The sequence below is a fragment of the Marmota monax genome, unplaced genomic scaffold, assembly GCF_021218885.2.
Source record: "Marmota monax isolate L192 unplaced genomic scaffold, Marmota_monax_Labrador192_F-V1.1 WCK01_AAM20220418_F8-fsc00118, whole genome shotgun sequence".
Taxonomy (NCBI): domain Eukaryota; kingdom Metazoa; phylum Chordata; class Mammalia; order Rodentia; family Sciuridae; genus Marmota; species Marmota monax.
In genome coordinates this window covers 1,824,601-1,844,955 of record NW_026695231.1, presented here as the reverse complement: position 1 = coordinate 1,844,955, position 20,355 = coordinate 1,824,601, and the positions used below count along the sequence as shown (strand labels likewise).

Genomic DNA, 20,355 nt, shown 5'->3' with positions numbered 1-20,355 from the left:
ATAGGCAAATCTGAAGGGACAGAGGAGCCGACAAGAAGAGAAAATAGGAAATTGTTGTTTCATGTGCACAAAATTTCTGTTTGTGATGATGAAAAAGTTCTGGAAATGGATAGTGATGATGTTTGCACAACATTGCGAATGTACTTAATGGCATTGAATTTTCTCTTAAAAATGGTTAAAATGGCAAATTTTATGTTATGTCTATTTTACTTCCAAGAAAGTGCCGCAAAGAAATCACTGAAAAGTAATTCATTTTTAATTTCTCACAAAGGCTTGCATTTCACCACCCTATATTTCTCTCTAGCAGTACATTCCTTTCAGTACTTTCTCCCACCTGTGACTGAGAGATGCTAAGAATTACTGGAATCAGCTTGGAGTGTTCCAAACTGAAATGTGCTTAGAAGACTACCTCATTCATTTATTTTCAGGATATGGTTATTTTTTTTTAGAAACAAATTCACCAGAGTATATGTAGGACTTCACTTGAGGGACTAAAACCTGGATGGGTGCCCACTGTGTGCCAGGCATTGGATCAAGCTTGGGACACAGTGATGAAACTAGGCTCACAGTCTTTGCTTTAAGGATGTTCCTAGTCCAGCTGAAAGGACAGGCCAGTATTTAGAGTGCAGGGCTGAGATCCAATGCTGCCATCTGCTTTTCACGGTGCCTGCACTGTCCCCTTCCCTTTTCACATGGTCCTAAATGTCCTGCACGTGTGGAGAAACCCTATTCTTTCCTTCTGCAGCTAGGGAAGAGGCAGATTTATTCCTGCTGTGTTGTCTTCTCCAGCTATGGGAGACCTGTGACCACAAAGGGCCCATCACCCAGATGTTGGGCAATGTCAAAAACCTTGATTTTTATCTTCACGTTATTAGAATGGAATGTAGGAGTGCATGTGGGGAGGAGGAGGAAGAAAGAGAGAGAATAGGCTTTTAAGTCCTAATAATAACCAGTTTACAAGATTGAGAGACTGCGATACATATTTACCCATTGGTACAAGGATTTCATTTGCCATGGAAGTGGCAATGGTACTTGAGGGGTTGGGCACTGAAATTAGAAAGATGACTGGAGTCCTAGTTTGAGTAGGTTAGTGATTTGCCTGGGGTCAGACAGCCACTTATACAGAGCACTAAATATCAATAAGGAGGCAGGTGCCCTTTGTATAACCTTCTTTCCTTCTTTTATTCCTTTCAGATAAATCTTTTTTGTTTGTTTTTTGAGGTGGGGTACTGGAGGTTAAACACAGGGGCACTCAACCGCTGAGCCACATCCCAGCCCTATTTTGTATTTTATTTAGAGGCAGGGTCTCACTGAGTTGCTTAGCGCTTCACCATTGCTGAGGCTGGCTCTGAACTTTCAATCCTTCTGTTTCAGCCTCCCAAGCCACTGGGATGACAGGTGTGTGCCACCATGCCTGGCTTCAGATAATCTTTTGCTAATTAACTTTTAAAATTTTCTCTAAGAAGCAAAAAAGTAGATGGGTTTGATGATTGGCTTATAGTTCTGATAAAATCTTAAGTTTATATAAGGAGGTTGTAAATGTGATCAGATCTTTTAAATTAGAGCCAACTTAAGGAAAGTAGACCTAAATTACTGAAAAACAGCATTTTTAAAAAGATATATATTGATTTTTAAGTTACATTTCAAAGAAACTCAAAATAAGTAAGCTGCCCACTGCCTTAGAAATGTTTCCTCTCTGTTTTATCTAGGTTTTAAGGATCCTTGTCCGTGTTTAAGTAAGATTACCTAGATGCAGAGTACCTAAGCCAAATTGTCTCCCACCCTTCAGAAATTTTCATTCAGTTACAATTTCAGGAACTTTATTACTCTGGTAGAGGAAACATCCATTTGAATCCACTTTCTCTGCCTTTTATGAAAAACTATTTTTTAGAGAGAAAGAGTCTCAATCTTGTAAACTGGTTATTATTAGGACTTAAAAGCCCATTCTCTCTCTTTCTTCCTCCTCCTCCTCCCCACATGCACTGCTACATTCCATTCTAATAACGTGAATTAGAAAGATTACTAAGATTAATAAGTATTGCCCCACATTCCTCTTATTTTTCTTCTCTTATTTTTATTTACTTTTTATTTGGCGATAGGGTCTCACAAAGTTGCCAAGGCTGGCCTTGAACTGGCGATCCTCCTGCCTGCCTCAGTCTCCTGAGTAGCTGGGTTTTTTATTTAGGTCAAGAAAAGCTGTATCTCTTGTATGTGACCCTTTTTCAGACAGAAACTCAGTGACTTGGCATCTTTTCTCCTTGCAGAAAAATTGCGATGAGAATTCTGTGCATAGTATTTAGTTCTTGATGGTGCCCAATAGTTATCTTTCTCTCTGTTCACCTCAGTATGTCTTTTTGTTCTGTTCTACCTCATTTTATATTCCTGTTAGTTGTAAGGCTCCAATCAGTACAACTAGTGTTATTTCTAAATAGTCATCATCATAAAAGTGATAATAGTAGTTTGTCTATTTTGTTAACTACTTCAAATTATTTTTGTAATTGGATCAAGTTATAAAGCAAAGCATTGATATTTATTAATATAAATAGATGCTTTTAAATTACTGGAATGGTATTCATGTGCTTTTTTTCTCTTCAACAATTATAGCATTTACCTTATAGCCTTGTAAATGCTGTTGCATTAAGGTAAAGTTTTCCAAGTATCAAGAACTTTTAAGCCTGTTTCTTCCCTTAGCTACTGGAAAATCTAAATTACTAATTGGCTTTTTCTGATCTTTGGATTTTCTGAGGATTATATTTATATACTTCCCTTTTTCTGTGACTATGAAAAAAAAAAGTCATTAAGGCTTAGATTGCTGTAATTGTTCTTCTGTGCCAGTTGGAGTTGTGAGCAGACCCTTGTGCTGCCCCGCTGGGTGAGGCAGATGTTAGAAGGGGTTGGGGGTGCCGAGACCCCCTCCACCCCCTATGCATGTTGCCTTCAGAAGCAGGGCTCCTCTTGAGCGGCTCACAGAACCCCATAGGAATCGTGCTGAAAATCGGACTCCCCAAAGTCTATTTTTAAATCCAAAAATGAAGTCAAGCCTCAGTTGACATTCACTTTTTCAGTGAGGGGAAGGGGGACGTGGCAGATGGATGCTCTTTCCCCACCAGAAATCGGCTCTGACAAGCGGGCGTTTCAAGGGGACTTAGCTGTTGTTCTGATCCCAGTCTGTTAATAGGAGAAATTGCTGTAAGTAATGTCTAGAATCATCTGCTTGAGGGACTTAGGGATTTGCAGAGGGGGAAATAGAATTTGATTTTTAAAAAAGAACTATTTAATTTAAAGAACAAATTCTCCCATGGACTAATTGACTCCCAGCTGGTCCTTTCTGGATCCAGGACTGTACAGCAGGTACCAGACCAATAATTATTGTCTTATAAGAACTGCAAATTATTGTCACTTAAAAAAAAAATTTACCAGTCGTTCTGCTCCTGTGCCCAGCCCCCAACACTTGTATGTAAAGCCATGTAAGACCTGGGTGACGATATTTGCATTTTGTCCTGCAGCCTACTTGGAGGAGATCCAGTCAGTCCGTCGCCATACCAACAGCATGTTAGAAGGCACCCAGATCCAGCACCCCCCCATCGTGGTCCACTGCAGTGCTGGGGTGGGAAGGACCGGAGTGGTCATTCTGTCTGAGCTGATGATCTACTGCCTGGAGCATAACGAAGTGAGTCATTCTGGGATCTTTCTGAATGCTCCACCTTGGGGACAAATCTGCACCGTGGCCACACCCGGCCTGTGCCCTCTCAAGTTCAATGGTTAATTTCCTTTCTCTCTCCAACAGTTTTCCAGACCCATTGTTCCAAGTTTGAGTCTGACATTTATAGTCCTTCTGGTTTGGGCCTCTCCCTGTTCTGTGTAGGTACCTAAAATAATATAGAAGAAATGAGAGTCTGAGTTAGGAAACGTCCAGAAAATATGACCTTAGTTGGCGTCTATTTCCCGAAGTAGATAGTCTGGTCTTATTGTGGGTGATTTTCACGGTGAGTTATTTTGCCGCACGTAGTTTAGTTGTATCTTACATTTCTGGGAGGTGTCTTGTCCTAATCCTATGTGCAGATTTATCTGCTCAGAAGATGTTTTTCATTCTTCAGAGGGATGTTTTTATTTAAAGAGGGTATTTGCTCTTGTCTAGATGAGCAGCTGTGTGGTAAGCAGAGCAGGAGAGATGCTCTGAGCACACAGGCATTATTGGTCTTGGCCTGGGCTGCCCTGTGGCTATATTTCCTGCAGAAGCAGGCTGCTGCTGGGCCTGTGGGCACATGGCATGTGGAATTCCCTTACCTGCTGTACAATCAGGGCATTACACTGAGAAGCTTGAACAGCAGCTGAAGGCTGAAGGACAGTTCTGCCTTCTGTTGACATGAGGCTATCAGGTTGGGTTTTACTTATTCATTTATTTATTTATTTTTATGGTGCTAGGATGGAACCCAGGACCTGGTGCATGCTTGGAAAGGCAAGCACTCTGCTACTGAGCTCTACCCCCAAGCCCAGGCTGTTGTTGTTGTTGTTAATTTTTATTTCTAGTTACACATGACAGTAAAATGTATTTTGGCCATTTGAAGGGCTTTCACTCCCCACTCCCTCATCATCCTCATCTCTACTGTTAATGCCTCATGCCATTTGGTTCTATTCTGTTTCCACACCATAAGGCTTGGAAGATGAAAGGAAACTCTGGTAGTGGTTTGGAAGTTTTAAAATTATAGAATGTTATAATGGAGAAATTGATATGCTAATACACATGCTTACTGACTAGCTTCAGTAGGTTGACCATCAGATTAAATATTGCCCTATGAAATTTGTTGTGTTCAGACTAATTGGAAAATAGTACATGTTGAGTTTAAAGAAGTCTCTTGTTTAAACCTAACATGTACTTGCAAAGGATTTTAAAACTCCTGCCTATAAAAAGGTAAAGTTTGGAGACTTTCAGTCTGCACAAAGGAATTTTATGCTACTAGAAGATAGAAGAGGGGCTATCCCAACTGGAGCCTAATATTTAAAACCATAAATCCAAACCCAAGCCCAAACAAAACAAAACATGAAACTTGCTGATAAACTCTTATTATGGAATAAGTTGAGATCACAAAGCAGAAATGTCATTGTCTTCTCTCTCTTTTTTTTTAATCACTCTGTCTCACCTGGGGATTTCTCTGTACTCTGTCACTACTGGAAGTATCTGGAAGTCTCAGGTACAATGAATAACTTGACACTAAGTCCCAGTCCTTCAGGAAAATGGAATGAGGTGCAATGGAATTAGTGTGCACATGGTTTGAACGTGTCTGTGCGCACGCTGGTGGCCCCAGTGCAAGGAGGAGACTGCTGCCACCACCTTCCACTTCCACTTCCACATCTTTTAATCCTCTCATATCACTGTTTTCACCAAATCATCCCTTTTTTCATTTCCTGCCACTCTTCTTCAGTGACCTCTTCCCCTTTTCAATTCGAGCGATTATTCTGCCGTCTTGTCTGACATGAAAGATTGTTTGTTCGGAGCTCTTTGGAGACCCATCAAGCACTGTGGTTCCATGAAGCATGACATGAGGTCCATTGCTCACCTGATATTATAGGGACACAAACAGTACCCATCAAAGCCAGCCCCGTTGTACAGTGAGGGATGGGCTGGTAGAACTTCCTGTGGACTCCTGAGACTTGGAAAGGTTGCACTCCGTGGTGTGTCCAAAGGCAGAGGGTTTCCTCGGTGCCCAATTGCATGCCAGAACATTCCTTGCTTGTATGTGGTCAATCCAAAAAGAACTTCTGTTTCCATTGATACTCAAAGATAGCAAGATGACTCATATTTTTCACTTCCTTTTCCCCAGCACAAATATAGCCAGCCTTATCGGTCCTGTTTCCCATAATTGCTATTGGTGGATGGTGAAGGGAAAAAAACTCTACTTTGTTCTGAAGCCATTTCAGTGCTGTCTAGTCGGATTCAAGCCTACATTTCAAAATAAGAGTGGAATGTGTGTAGCTATTTTGTGTTTTAAACAGAGGTTTCGACAAATGAATATGGAATCATGTGTCCCGTGTGTCTCTTGTCCAAAATTTTTTTGCCTTCTTTCCACATCAAGATTTAGCTTACTTTATATTTTAGCTTGTAATTCATGTGGTTTTGTCAGCAAAATGGCATTTCTGTTTCTTGCACTTTTCCCTCTTAGTCTCATTTGTAAATAGAAAAGTTGAGCATAAATACTGAATAGAGATGCTTACAGCAAGGTTGGTAGCTGCGAGTTGGGGACTGGAAAGGATAGCTCTCTTGGGCTGCTCTGTGAAGCTTCCCCATGACCCAGTGCTTTTGGTCACTGAGTGTTAATAACAACATCTTCCTGCTCACACATTTGCCAGGGAGCACCTGTTCTTCCTTTTTCAAGCTTCTCTCTTGATCCTCTAGATGTGGCTGCCTGGTGCAGCCACAAGTCATTACAAAAAGTGCCATTCTCACTAGCCAAGGAAAAGATGTCTTGATCTTGCTGCTGTTCCCAAATAAGTTCTCTCTCCCCCACTGAGTGAGGAGGAGAAAATGTCCTCTGGGTGAGATTGAGCAAAGATCCACTCCTCATAAGTGTTACTCAGTACAAGTTTGTCTACCAAGTCCTCATCCAGTTTCTCCAAAACTCCAGACTCATTTAATCTCCAGATCCGGATCCTGGAGGAGGGATCCAGCTCCATCGGCAGACAACATCTGCTCCCCCAGTTGGGGGCAGATGGCTGGCAGTAGGCCAGGATACAGGGCAGTTAGCAGCAGAGCCTGTGGGAGTGAATCTTTAGGGTAGTTAAAATCCTCTCATTGAGGACCAGGGGAACTTTCTTTGCTTTGTTTCCAACTGCTCTGTATCAGAAAGAGAAAATAAATTGGTTTGGGGGCCAAGTTGTATAGATTATAGAGATGAGGATGGTGATAGTTCTGAAGGAAATGGTGAGAGGGTGATAGAGGAGGAAGTGGTGGGAGTAGTGGAAGGGGTGCTGGCAGTGTAGAGGAGGAAGGGGAAGTGATGATGGGGAAGACTTGGGAATGGGGTGTAGGAGGTGGAGGGGATGGTAGATGTGGAAGAGGTAGAGTGTGGGGAAGATGGCAGTGGGGTGGAAGTGGTAGAGAAGGTGAAGGTGTGGTGGTAAGTGTAGGGGTAAAGGAGGTGGCGGTGGAGGTAGAGGAGGAGGAGGTGGATGGTGGTGGGAAAGAGGAGGTAGTGGTGGGGAAGGTGGAAAATGAGGAGGTGTGGTGGTTGAAAAAGGGGAGGTGGCGTGTTGGTGGTGGTGGAGGTCTGTACCAGAGCTGGGTGATGGAGGAGGTGGGACAGGCAGAGGTAGTGATAATGACAGTGGAAATAGCAGCTGCCCTATATTTAGCGTTTACCATGCATTGTCACCATTCCAGGAGCCTTGTGGCTTTAACTCAAAAGGCCTTCACAGTAACACTGAGATGGGTTCTCTTAGTGCTCTTAAGTAACAGAAGAGAAACTGAGTCCCGGGTACATGAAGTAATATGCCCAGGAAGTGCTAGAGCTGGGATTCCACAGAAGAAACCTCACCAGGTTGTCAGAGCTCTGCGCTTTGAGCTCCTGTGCACCAAGCTCCTGTGCCCTCTACCTTCCCTGTCAAAGCCTTTGGTGGCCTTGTTCTCTGCCCCCAACTCTTCAGTGCCCAACACAGAGCAGCAGTCATCAAACATTAATTAAGTCCATCATTAGTTGTCTCTTGATTGTTGTGTATCATGACAAACCACTTTTATTTTTTAAAATTTTTATTTATTTTTTAGTTGTAAATGGGCACAGTACCTTTATTTATTATTTATTTTATGTGGTGCTGAGGTTCAAACCCAGTGCCTCACATGTGTTAGGCAAGGGCTGTAACACTGAGCCACTACTCCAGCCTGACAGAGATCACATTAGAGTGTAATTTAGGCAAAGACCCATTTGTTGTTAGAGGCTTATAAACTCAGCTCTACATTTTGATTAATAGTTTGGGGATTCATATGCCTTTATTGTCATCATTACCCAGGACTTGACTGTGTCCCTTTAAGACTGTGGTGTACATTCTTTAGTTGGTTTTGATAAGAATGACTTCTAAGGATGGCCCCTGTTATCATAGCTACCCAAAATTTGGAAATAACTGAGATTATTTTTCAAGGTTTGGAGGTTACAAAGTATGGCATGCAGTCAGTTTTATTATGTAACTTTGAATGCTTTCTCCATTCTTGATAACTTCATGGGTACCATCTGTTTTGGGTTGACATCTCCTAGATCAGAGTGAGTGGCTAGGCATAGTGGCCTCACAGCCCAGTGGCTATTCAGCTGTGCATGGCTGGCTGGTTGGGGAAGGTAGAAATGGTGAGGGTGAGGGGTCACTGGGACAGTCTCTGGTCTGTGTCAGCACCAATGACCCAAGGTATTAATTTCCTTCCATTCAAGAGAGCTGTGTTTTCAAAGGATTCATACACAGGCAGTCTTACTTAATACTCAAGATATTTTTAATGAAAGTCATTTACTGCAAACTGGTATTCAGAGATGCTTTGATGTTTCAAAGGCTTATCATACATTATCTTGCTTGATCATGACCACAGTCCTGAGAGACAGCAAGATGGACATAATCACATTAACAATACATTTATGAGTTGCATTCATTAAGAACTGTGCACTAAATTCTCTGCATGCATTTCATCATTTGATCCTGTAGGTGCATACTGAGGAATTGCACCTAACATGGGCAAGGCCATACCCTGCTGTTAAAGGAACACATTATGCTCCTTCCTTTACACAAGACCCAGAGATGCCTGAAATCCTGTCATTGGGTCTGGCAGATTTGACAGTAGCAATCGGGTTGACCCCCAGCCTCTAAGTTTTATCTAGCAGTCTAGGCTATATTTAAAATATCACACCAGTGACAACTGGTGATCAAGTTCTCTAATTACTAGTATAGACTCTGATTCCTAAAACCTAGTGGGGCCAGGGTCCTTTGCTTTGTCTGTACCTGGGTGTGGTCAGTGGGTGAATGCTTCCTGAATGAGCAGATGAAGAACCACCTGAAGAAAGTTTCCCATCTCAGGATTTATGTCTTTTCTCTTTTCTTGCAGAAGGTGGAAGTCCCCATGATGCTGAGGCTCCTCAGGGAGCAAAGAATGTTCATGATCCAGACCATCACTCAGTACAAGTTTGTCTACCAAGTCCTCATCCAGTTTCTCCAAAACTCCAGACTCATTTAATCTCCAGATTCAGATCCTGGAGGAGGGATCCAGCTCCATCCTGCAGGTGGAATCACCTCCAGACAACATCTGCTCCCCCAGTTGGGGGCAGATGGCTGGCAATAGGCCAGGAGCCAAGATTACCCAGAAATGTCATGTATTATTTTATATGAGATAATTTATTTTTCCCCCTTTGGAATAACTTTTGTGAATTATTATAATGCAGTTTTCATATTAATATAGTACTTTTCATTTGAACCACATTTTGACTGATCTGCATTGTAATATGTCAGGAGGGAAGGTTGTATAGTGGGTCATTTTGGGGACAGAGGCATAAGGGAACACATCTCTAGTGAAGCTGAAGCCAGATTTGTAGCCCATCCTGAAATTCATCAGCCTAATTAATTACTCATGTCCAAATCAAAAATGGCAAGAAAATTAATTCATCCTGAAATATAAAGAAAAGGGCCAAGACCCTTTACTGAAGAAAACACATTATTCTCTCATATTTTGGGGGCTCATGAGCCCTGGATAGACAGTCACTTTCCTCTCCCTTTCTGCCCTTATCCTCTATAATCTCTTTTCTTGCCCTCCTATGTCCCCAAAAGCTTGAATTGAAGATGAGAACAGCGAGAGAAAATTCTCCCTTTATAGGACATAGTGACATCTTTCAGGCGAATGAGGAGCTCTTTGTGTCTTTCTCAACCACCCCTTATTCTGGGCTCTGGAGCCTATCTTCCTGCTGGGACTGCACCCTGTATATCTGCTGCATCTCTCTGTTTTCTCAGACTCCAGGCTGCTGATGTTGAGGCCCTGGGCCAGGCCATCTGTGCAGCTCGGCCTCTTGCCTGATTGGGAGAGGATAATGGCCCAGGGTGGGTAAAGAACAGAGTTGGGCAGGGTCTTGATATTGTTTCTTATTTAAATATCAAGTGTGTGCTGGACAAGATCCTGCAGGTTGAGGTGCTGGGTGCATTCCATTTTTCTCTCAATCACAGTCATGGAAAAGGTTATAAAGAAAACCATTGACGAAACTAATTTCTGGGAGCTGTTTGGCACTTAGTTAGCAGGGGCCCTGGCCAGGAGTCACCAACAATGTGACCCTCACTGTGCTGGTATCATCTCCAGGCTTTGGCCTACAAGAGTATAGTTAATCTCTCTCAGGACCCTGTATTCCAAATCTTGCCACCCTGATGAGATGGTAGAATTTGTCTTTCAGAGTCTCCCATTGCTCCCTTTACTCCATGTAACCCCCTCTCTGGTCAGTTATGGTGTGAACCACCATCAGTTTAAAGCTTGGTTCTTTAGTTTCTTCCTATGACTTCATTCATCCAAATCCTTCTGAATTTCTTAGGTTATTATACAATAAATCATGTATCACACATTTTCCATCGTCCTGAATTCTGGGGAATTTCCTTTTCTATATCTAGTTTTTCTTGGACACACTTTTTGATTGGGGTTTTTGTTCTTAGAACATGGTGGGTGTTCTACCTGCCTTCCTCCATTGCTTTTTTTTTCCTGAATGAAAAGAGAAAAAGAATGGCATCACACTGACCAAAGAGAGCTTGCTCTTGTGACTCCCATCCCACATACTAACAGCTGCCTATGAAACCAGATTCCCCATTAACTCATTGGGAAGAGGTACCAACCAGTTCCTTCCACTGTGGGCCAGTGTGGTATTGGGTGTGGTTACACTCAGAATATCTGGAGAACTTCCTCTCTTTTCTTCTATACAAAAGGTGTGAGATGCAGTTATAGAGTCTTTACTTGAACTGAGCTTTGTAGATTGTGGAGTTTGGGTATATGTTCTGAAAAGAAAATCATTAGTACCACATGTGTTTTAAATGGAACAGAGAAGCTCATCAGCAGGCAGGAAAGTATTGACGTCCTTTCCTCAAGAGATTTTTCATCCTTGGAATATTCTAAGAACTGTCTCAGTTACTATTTTATTGTACAATGATACCTTCAGTATTTATCTTTTAACTTGAAGCCCTAATGTGAATACTGTTAAAATGTCTCCTGCGGGCAGCATGTAAAGTTGATGTCTCTTTGAGCTCATCACTTTTGGGCTTCATTGAAACCCATTGAAAAGGGTTATGCTATCAGAATATTCATTAATGCACAAGATTGCAGAGAGGAAGTAGGTCTTATATCCAACTTCCTAGCCAAAGTTTATATTGAAACCCAGAGGAAAACATTTAAAAGTTATTACACATATTTCATTTTTAAAAGCAAATGCTTCTGGTTCTTTAGCACATTTTGCCTTCCTCTTCACATCTCCAGTGAATGCCAGTGTATCTCCTGTTAAATTATCAGCAGCCATTCAAAGTGTTTTTAGTGGCATCTGCATAATAATTGCCCAGAGATGCTTTATATCTGGGAAGCAAGCCAAGGAATAAACCTTGAAGCAAAGTGTATTAAATTAGTTATCTAGTTAGAGCTTTTGGAATGACTTCCTGATGATGTATCAAGTCTGAAGCTAGAGCTGTCAGGGTCTATTGCTGCAGTTTGGATTTGAAGGGAAAAAATTAAAAATGGTGGTAATAAAAGGTACCCTCTCACACCAAGGCTATCTAATATTTTCCAACCTCTAGTTTTGAAGTTTTCCAGTTGAGATATTTTGCTTCTTTCATTTGCATTCATTTAGATATGTTGACCTAAAGTGATCTTCCTTGTTCAGCATGGTCCCTGGATCCCGGGGCTGAATTTGATGTCTTCATCCTTGAGATGAAGATAAGCTTGCTGGCAATGCTGTGAAGTGTCCTGCTGGGCTATATTTTGTGGGGTTCTTGGGAGACACACACAGATCTTTCCCTGGATACAAAGTACACAAGAGGATCTAGCTGCATTAGAGAGGTATGTCAGACATTTATTTATATGAGAGTAAAGACAAACCAGCTTCTATGCTCATTTGGAGATGAGCCACGCAATCAGGAAGGTAAAAACATCTCCACAGGGAATTGATGAGGAATAAACTTTCAAGGAGCTTAAACTGAGACAACTTTTCCAACCTTTGTGGTTCTAGATTAAGACAAATTACTTTGTGATTATAACGACAGTCATTATTTACCTGAGTCAGTTTCCATTAGCCTGGATGGAGGGTCTTTTGGGACTCTGCTAAAGACAGGCTATGGGACCCAACTACTGGCTCGTACTCAGTCTTTATCCTGCCTTCTTTTGGCTTCTGCTTTGCAGTTCCAAATTCTGCTAGGCATAGTAAGTCAGCATTTTTATCCAGTTAACTGCTTTTTTGTTTTTCCTTTTCTAGTTTAATATAGGTTGACCCATATGTAATTTCCACTAATTAAGCCTATTTTCTATGAACATAAAAACTTCACATGGGTCAACCTACTATGTACAGTTTGTTTCTTTCCTGATACAGTGGATCCCAATGCCTTATGTCTTTTCTCTAAGGAAGCGCTAATGAACACAAAAGTGTGCGGGCAGCCTGGCTTGTGAGCACATGGCCTTGCTGCTGTGATCCTCCCCTACAAGGTGAGCAGGCTGTCTCCCAGGGCTTTTGGCAGAGGTGATAGTGCATGGTTGATTCTGACAGGCTGGGTTGGCCATCAAATACATTTTTATGGAATTTTCAACTATTGTCCTTTCTTGATATATTGACTACTTTGATCTGTATTAGCTTTCTTCAGTCCATTCATTAGAAAACATGACATGGGTCCCAAAGCTGTCCATAGTCAAAAAACAGAATGTACCATCTAATCTCACTCTTACTTCCAACGCTGTGTTTGATGGGGGAAGAAGCATAATTATTGATTTTTATTTGGTAAAGAAATGCCAATCCATGGAGGCAGGGTGGGGGGAAGAGTATAGGGATATTCTAGACAGAATGTATGCCAGGGAACATAAATTCAGGGGATATGATTGGTTCAGACCCATGTTGGTGTTAATCTATCCACCATTCCTCCTCAGTTTGAGGAATGCTAGCTCCGTTGGGCTCCTCAGGGAAGGAAATTTTCAGAAACACCAAGTAATCATTATTGGGCTCTTAACGTAAGAAGTTGTTTTGTGGGGAATTCAGCTTTCCCATTTTACCCAAGATTCTTCTGCTGCCATGTTTTAATTTTCGCCATTGATTTTTATTAGACACACATCATGCTCTTATTTGGCACTTTCTTTTTATGAGCAGAGCAACTATTCATCTATCTTACCAAAGGAGAATGTGGGCCTTCCATGGGAACTGCTTATTTCCCAATAGACTTGGTGGGTGACCAACTTAGTTAACTCTATAGGATGGAAATAATCCCAATTGGTCCTACAGGGTAGAAATAACACTCTCAGGTATTAAATTGCTTTTGACACTTCCCTTGATGTCCAAGCAAAGTGGGCAGAATGATTCTTGTTTTTACCTCAGCTTCCAAGTCATTTGGGAGCAAAAATACCTTGCTGCTACACCTTTAGAAAGTAACAGCAACGTGCCTGGGAGAAATGTGAGAGTGAACTAACCAAATTCTGCGAAACCAGGTTGTCCAGAAGCCATTTATTCAAAGGGCTCTGTGAAATTCAACCATTAGCTTGCCCAACCTTTATCCAGCTTTTGCATTTCCAGTAGAAACTCAGGTAGGTAAGCATTTTTGTCCAATAGACTACCTTTCTTATCTTTTTCAGCTTAATATAGCTGTATCTTCTTTTTCAAGATCAAACTAAAAAAGTTCCCTGTTAACACATCCCTGACCCTAGCATTCAGTATCTGGCATCAATCGATTTCACAGCCTGCATAATTTGTTGTTTGATGCAGTAAAAGGAAGGATGTGTATTCATTCCTACTGTTCAAAGCTTTGTCCAGCTTTCCCATTTTAACAAATAATTTCAGGGACATTGAGTTTTAAAGCAGGAGAGCTGGAGCTCAAAGACAACCTCAATATGTGTAGAAAGTCACTGTTCCTTCTGCCATGCTCTGGGCCACCAGGATCATTCTTAGTGCCCTAAGCTTGCCCAAAGATAAGATATACATGGAGAGAAGAGTTATAATGGTTTTAGATTAGCCCTGATGTTCCTCTGAAAATGTTAATTCACAATTTTTTGTACCCTGGAATCTCTCTCCTATTCCCTACTCTGCTTTGTGCAATGTCAGAGTGTTGGAAACTATGAAGTGGCACCCAGGGAAAAGATTGCTGTAGCACTGGGATCTGTTTTACCCTGGCTTCTAGTGTCCAACTGCATCCTCCTAGCTGAGGGGCAGCTGGGTGAGTATCATGAACCATGATGCCGTGTATGCTGTGTGCCTGGGTTAGCTGCTCAAGAGCACATCTTTCGTCTTGCACTGGTAGCCCTTCCTTTCCTCGCAGCCTTATGCTGAGGGCTCTGCTCAGCCACGTAGCTCTCAGGGTTAGTGAGCAGACCTCCCAAACATCTAGGTTTCCTCTCGCCAGTGATCTCAGGTGCTGCAGAAAGTTTTTCCTTTATAGATCGAGTATCTAACCAGAGCACAAAAACGTAGAATATAAACACAGTGATTGCATTCGTTTCCCATCTCTCAGGCAGCATGTGTTACATCACATCTTTATTCCTAGGGCGTTTCATTCACTCAAGGCTCTGCTGGCTCTTCATGCTTTTCCATTTGCTTCCTGGTTCATCTCTTGAGCACACTTTTTTTCTTTCCGTACCCCATTTGTGCAACCCCTACAGAAGTTAGTCTGGTCATCATCATTGTCTTGAACCTCTCCAAAATATGTAACTAGGGAATCTTTTAATCTTTCTTTAAAAAAAAAAAAACAAAAACAAAAACAAAAAACTTACTGTTTCCAGGAATTGGATCTGACAAATGAAAGTAACCAGAAGTAGCTTAGAAAACTGTCAGCCTTGGGGAAGCTGTCCTTATTTACCCTTTTGTTCCCTCAGTGATCACAGCTATCATTATTAGAACGAATGAAAGCAAAAGTAGGTAACACTCCTAAGACAATGATTGCCATGGTATTTAATATTTATTTTGAGGAGAACTTAGGTAGCTTCACATTGGTGCGGTGACATCTGTGGTCTAATTGGTTTCTAGCTTCTTGCGCCGGACCATGTTCCCTTCATCATGGCCTTTACACACACTGACCAATCTGGGGGGGCAGATTTGTGTCTCTGGGCTGCCAAGGAACATCAAAAGGTAGATTGTGATCAATAATTCAGTCATCTAGGAGGGCAGAATAAGCGGTTTATCCAGTCTGTGTGGAAGTTCTTATAACCTCTTCCTTCAGGGAAACAGAAACGCCATCTCATCTGACAAAAGGTTTAGAGGAAAAAAGCTGAGATTGGGATCTTTCTGTGCCTTGGGGTGAAACCTTTTGCTAAAATCTCAGGAATGCTGCTTTGAGTTTAGCCAGGTGACTCTCAGGGAAGGGGCGCCTGGCATTCTCGGCATTTCTCAGGGCCTCCCACCTCCTCCTTCAACTGCAGTGTTAGCTAGTAAATACTTTCAGCATAGAACCAAAACTGTCATTCAGAGCTATTCCCTCCACCCCCAACTTGAACACTGTAAAATTTCACTGCAGTTTCTTCTGAACTTTCTTGCCATTGTTTGGAATCCTAAAATTCTTTAACATTATCCTTCAGACATATAAGGTACACTCTCCATTAGAGACGATTCTGTGTATCCCTTGTGCCTTCAGAAGTCAACTAACCTGGTTGAGGATGGGAGGGAAAACAGATTTACATATGCAGATGACTATTAAATGTATAACCTTATGTAACTAGTGTTACATCAAATAACAGCCTAATCTATTTTGTTTCACTGGACTGTTGTACTCTGTGATCTCAGTATTGTGATGCTCTCCTTGGTCTGTTTTGTAAAATGTTGTGAATTTTGCTATCCTTCAAAATAATTGATGTCTAATAGGTTTTGTTTTGAAATGATATTCAGGAAAGTCCCCAACTTAGAAACCAGTTTGTTCTTATTAAAGTTCTTGGGTCAGCCCACAGAAGCCCACTGACTTCCAACACAGCCAAAACACAGGCCTGTGTCAGAACTGGTTGAGTTTCATGGACGGACCTGCAAATGGATCCACGGAACTATTATGTTGCTGTGGTGAGAAATGCATTCCAAGTTGGGACTTGGGATCCTGGGGACACATTCTCCTCCCCATGGAGGCCACTTGGTATACTTGGCAAGATGAAAGCCAAGTCTCTTTACTACCAAACTACAGTTGTTATGGCGGGGAGACGGACTGAGGAGTTTATAGGACATTCCCTAAGTCGGGGAGTGACTTTATCTGTAGTCATGTCAACTGTACTTTGGTGTAGACTCCCTGTCAGTTTAATAATATTAAAAGCCTTAAATGAAACTATGCATGCTATTCTATGTGCTATTTTATATCAGTAAATAAGCTTATGCTTGCCAGTTTCATACACAATTGGGGTGTATAAAACTGACTTTGACAGTATTTTTTGCACTGTTTTCTATCTGTTTTTATAAAGTCTTATTTAGATATTGGTCCTAGATGATGTTCTCACTGTCCTTGTCATTGCTGTAACATGTTTCATATGTGCCTTTACAAATGTGAGATCTTTATTCTAACCTTTTTTTATATATAAAAGATATCTATTGATTTCCATATGCAATAAACCTTTTTTTTTTTCCAGAGAAAACAGTCTTCTCTCTTTAGCACTGTTGGCATTAGTTGAAGGCATATACCTATCCCTTACTTCTAAGATTCTTTTCAAAGCAAAGGTGTCTAGGAAAAATCTGCCTTTATAAAGCCAGTTTATTGCTACCTACCTTTTATCCTGTATAATCTGATCATAATGAAGATTTGTGTATGAAATTTTCAAAGTTAGTCTTGGTTAGAAGAAATCAGAGTGGTGATCACTAGCCAAATGGAGTGAACAATGTATGGAAATGGTCTTTCTCACAAATGCAGTGATAACCTTCATTAAACCCCAAGCCCCTCGGCCTCCACTGTCATTTTCTCAGACACCAAATTGTTGATGTGGAAAAGGCAGGCACCAGGCTGCTATTGAAAATCCAAATTCTTGTATTTTGTCTTTCGACTTTTTAACAGCTCACTTCATCTCTGGATTGAAAGGTTGTCACCCTGTGTCCCAGATTTCCATCCAATTGGCTGCCATGGCACAAACCCAGTGACCCCTTCATAATGAGGTGGGCTCGTGCTTCATGATAAATAACAGGGCAATCCAACTCCATGGCGTCAGATCTCATGTGCTCAGCCTCTTCGTTTGCCTGTTCCATTTTGCAGCCTTAACTGCTAATAGTAAGTAAAAGTATTTCCTGGAGTTTGGGGAGCCATTGTAGCAAATTGTTGAACACAATGGGCAATGGTGTATGGGACCCCCGACTCTGTAACCAGGTCAGACAGAAATGGGACAGTGATCATGGTGACTGGTATCAGAAGTGGGTACAGCCCTGTGGGACTGAGACCATAAACACATGCAGTCTACCACTAACTCTGGGTGGCCTTAGCACTGAAATGAAAAACATGCACATGTTTCGTAAAAACATCTCAGCCGTGAATTGAATATCAATTCACAGAAGAAATACAATAATCTCTAAATATATGTGGACGTGCCCATCCTCACTAATAATAATAAATGCACAAAAAACAAAGATATTTCACACATTCGATTGGGCCAAAAAAATGATGGTATCATGTTATGAGGGAGAGGAAAACCAATGCAATTATATTCTGTTTCATACCTGGTGAAGTTTTTTTTTTTTTTTTAAGGAAATGTAGCCATATATAAATTTTTAAAAAGATTGTTATTTGATCCTGAAATTATATTTCCTAGAATCTATTCCCCTCCCCCCTACACTATTCAGTGTGGCATTTTGTAATAGCATCAAGCTGGGCAAAACCACCTGTCCATAAATGGAATTATAAATAAATTATGATTCTGCATTCAATGCAATGTTCTGCCTCTAACAAGAACGAGCCACATCTGTAAGTGCTGAAATGAAAAGAGGCCCATGTTAAGTCAGAGAAGCAGATTACAAAATCATATCACATGCTGCCTTTTTCTAAATCTCTTTATTTAGATGCTTTATACAAGCATGGGAAAAAGGGAGACCAGATAAAGCAAACTGTTTACAGAGATCTTACCTTCAGGACAGAGCTGATGAGGAAGAAAGAATGGTCCACATTTTTCATTCATGTTTGTATTACTTGTTGAGAAATTTCATAAATTTTATGAAACTTTGTCAAAGATGGTGAACTTATTTTAGGTTTATCTACAGATATTTTGCCATGAGCTACTTCCATGACTGCAAACTAGCATCCATAAAACACTAAACTCCCCTGAACCACAACCTGCACTGAAGAGATACTGAGTATTTTGCATAAGTAGATGTTCAATAAATATCTTACTGGACTACATAGAAGAGGATACATTCTGCCTGCTAAATCCCACTGTGTGCAACAAACTGAAAGGTCTGTATGGACAAGGAAGGGAAGAAACCATAGCAGATCTACCACCATTTGAACTGTATTCAGATCATGATTATGAAAGATAATCAAGTGTCAGCACCACCAGACTTTGCTTATTTTTTAACTGATGCGGAAGTATTTCTCTTTGAGCTGTAAAACACTTTTTTTTTCTTCCTAATATCAGGGAGTGAACAGGGTGCTTAACCACTGAGCCATATCCCCATCCCTTTTTATGTTCTTATTTTGAGACATGATCTTGCTAAATTGCTGAGACTGGCTTTGAACTTATTATTTTCCTACCTCAGTCTCCCAAGCTGCTGGGATTACAGGCATGTGCCACTGCGCCTGGCCAAGACACTTTTCTTGAGAAACATCCCTGTACTTAGGAGTGCTTGCTGTGTCCTTTAGTGCCATGGTTGCTAACAAACAATTCCCTAGGTTTCTGCTGTCTAGGCTTTAAGCTGCAAAAAGTTGGATTCCTGCTGGCTGTGTGGGTAGAGATCAGTGTTTGCTCACAACACAGAGTTGGTAAGGAAAAAAATTTTTTTCCATCTCAAGCTTACTCTGGAGGCTTTCCAAAAAAGGAGAGTACTGCACAGAACAGTTAATGGAATGAGAGATGGAAACTGCTTTCAGACAGTGAAGGGGGGAAAAAAAAAGGCCAAGAAAGTAATGCATGCTCTAAGCATGTAAGATACCAGAGAGACGATTCAAACTACAGAATAAAGGGGCTGCCTGACCCCACCTCTGGGGAGGAGACCTAGGTGCACTGAACAATGGAGAATAAGTATCACTTCCACTGTAGACCAAGCTCCCACCCTTGGAAATCCTCCCCATAGACAGAGGCAAACACAAACCTCGAGTACTCTATCTTTATTCTCTTAACATCAGTCAAATTTGTTCAGGATGTTACAATAGGCATGAAGGCAAAAATAAATGCATTTTTAAAAACTCAGTGTGTCCACAGTATATATTATATGAAACCATGCCATTACCTCTTAGAAAAAAGAAAGCATTCAAAATTAATATTATGGTGAACTATCAAGAACACCCTCAAAGTATGGCATGTGCAAGGTTGAAGTGCAAGAAGTGTTCTCATTCCAATTAGTTTATAGAAATGCTGGAGTGGTGCATAAGATCTGAAATATTCAAATCCTTTAAGGTTTCTGAATGAAAACTGAAATGATGCAATTTCAGTGGCTTTCAATTTCTTGTTTTATCTCAGAAATATATGGATGATCTTTGCCATGAGCTACTTCCATGATTGCAATGGCCTAGGAAAGAGCGAGACAAAGAATAGATGAGAGCTTCAAAGCCAGTTCCTCATACCTTCGCCCAGGGGAACTGGAATTCGAGGAGGACTTCTCTGCTTTAAGGGATGGAAGGCAAACTGGCTTCCAGAGCTTTTGTTCTCCTCCACAGTCTATTTCTTACAAAAAAACCAGACAAGATTATATGATAATCGAACAGTTATCCTTTGGACTGAGTAAGACATTCTGCAAAAAATATGAAGGGTAGTAGCTGGAGAAATGATGTAGAGAAACTGTTTTCATGAAATTCTTTTGCTCCAATATTCTAGGTATTTCTATAACTGTCAACACTTTCCAATTATGACCTAACTGGATAATTTTCCTTCAGCCTCGTTAAGTCAATAAACAAGATGACAAAATCCATAGTCTAAAGAAAATTTTTCGTTTGATTCATAGTTCCGTCCTGGCTGTGCCCTGACCCTTCAGTTTGTGATGTGAGGCCTTAGCCCATTTCCCTGAATAGTCCATTGGGAATGTGGAG

General features: G+C 41.1%; 2 protein-coding genes across 9 annotated transcripts in view; one reads left to right on the top strand and one right to left on the bottom strand.

Annotated features, from left to right (window-relative positions):
• Ptpn14 (protein tyrosine phosphatase non-receptor type 14) overlaps window positions 1–16,470 on the top strand; it is a 180,619-nt gene extending 164,149 nt beyond the window's left edge. For all 4 annotated transcript variants that reach the window (XM_046438465.2, XM_058577047.1, XM_058577048.1 and 1 more), the window contains exons 18-19: window positions 3,507–3,670; window positions 9,074–16,470. In XM_046438465.2, the coding sequence (XP_046294421.1) occupies window positions 3,507–3,670; window positions 9,074–9,202 (293 nt within the window). In that variant the 3' untranslated portion in view covers window positions 9,203–16,470. The remainder of the gene's footprint in view (window positions 1–3,506; window positions 3,671–9,073) is intronic.
• Smyd2 (SET and MYND domain containing 2) overlaps window positions 14,904–20,355 on the bottom strand; it is a 52,438-nt gene continuing 46,986 nt past the window's right edge. For 3 of the 5 annotated variants that reach the window (XM_058577049.1, XM_058577050.1, XM_058577051.1), the window contains one exon: window positions 19,845–19,987. In XM_058577049.1, the coding sequence (XP_058433032.1) occupies window positions 19,874–19,987 (114 nt within the window). In that variant the 3' untranslated portion in view covers window positions 19,845–19,873. The other 2 variants (XM_046438467.2, XM_046438468.2) reach the window with 2 other exon arrangements.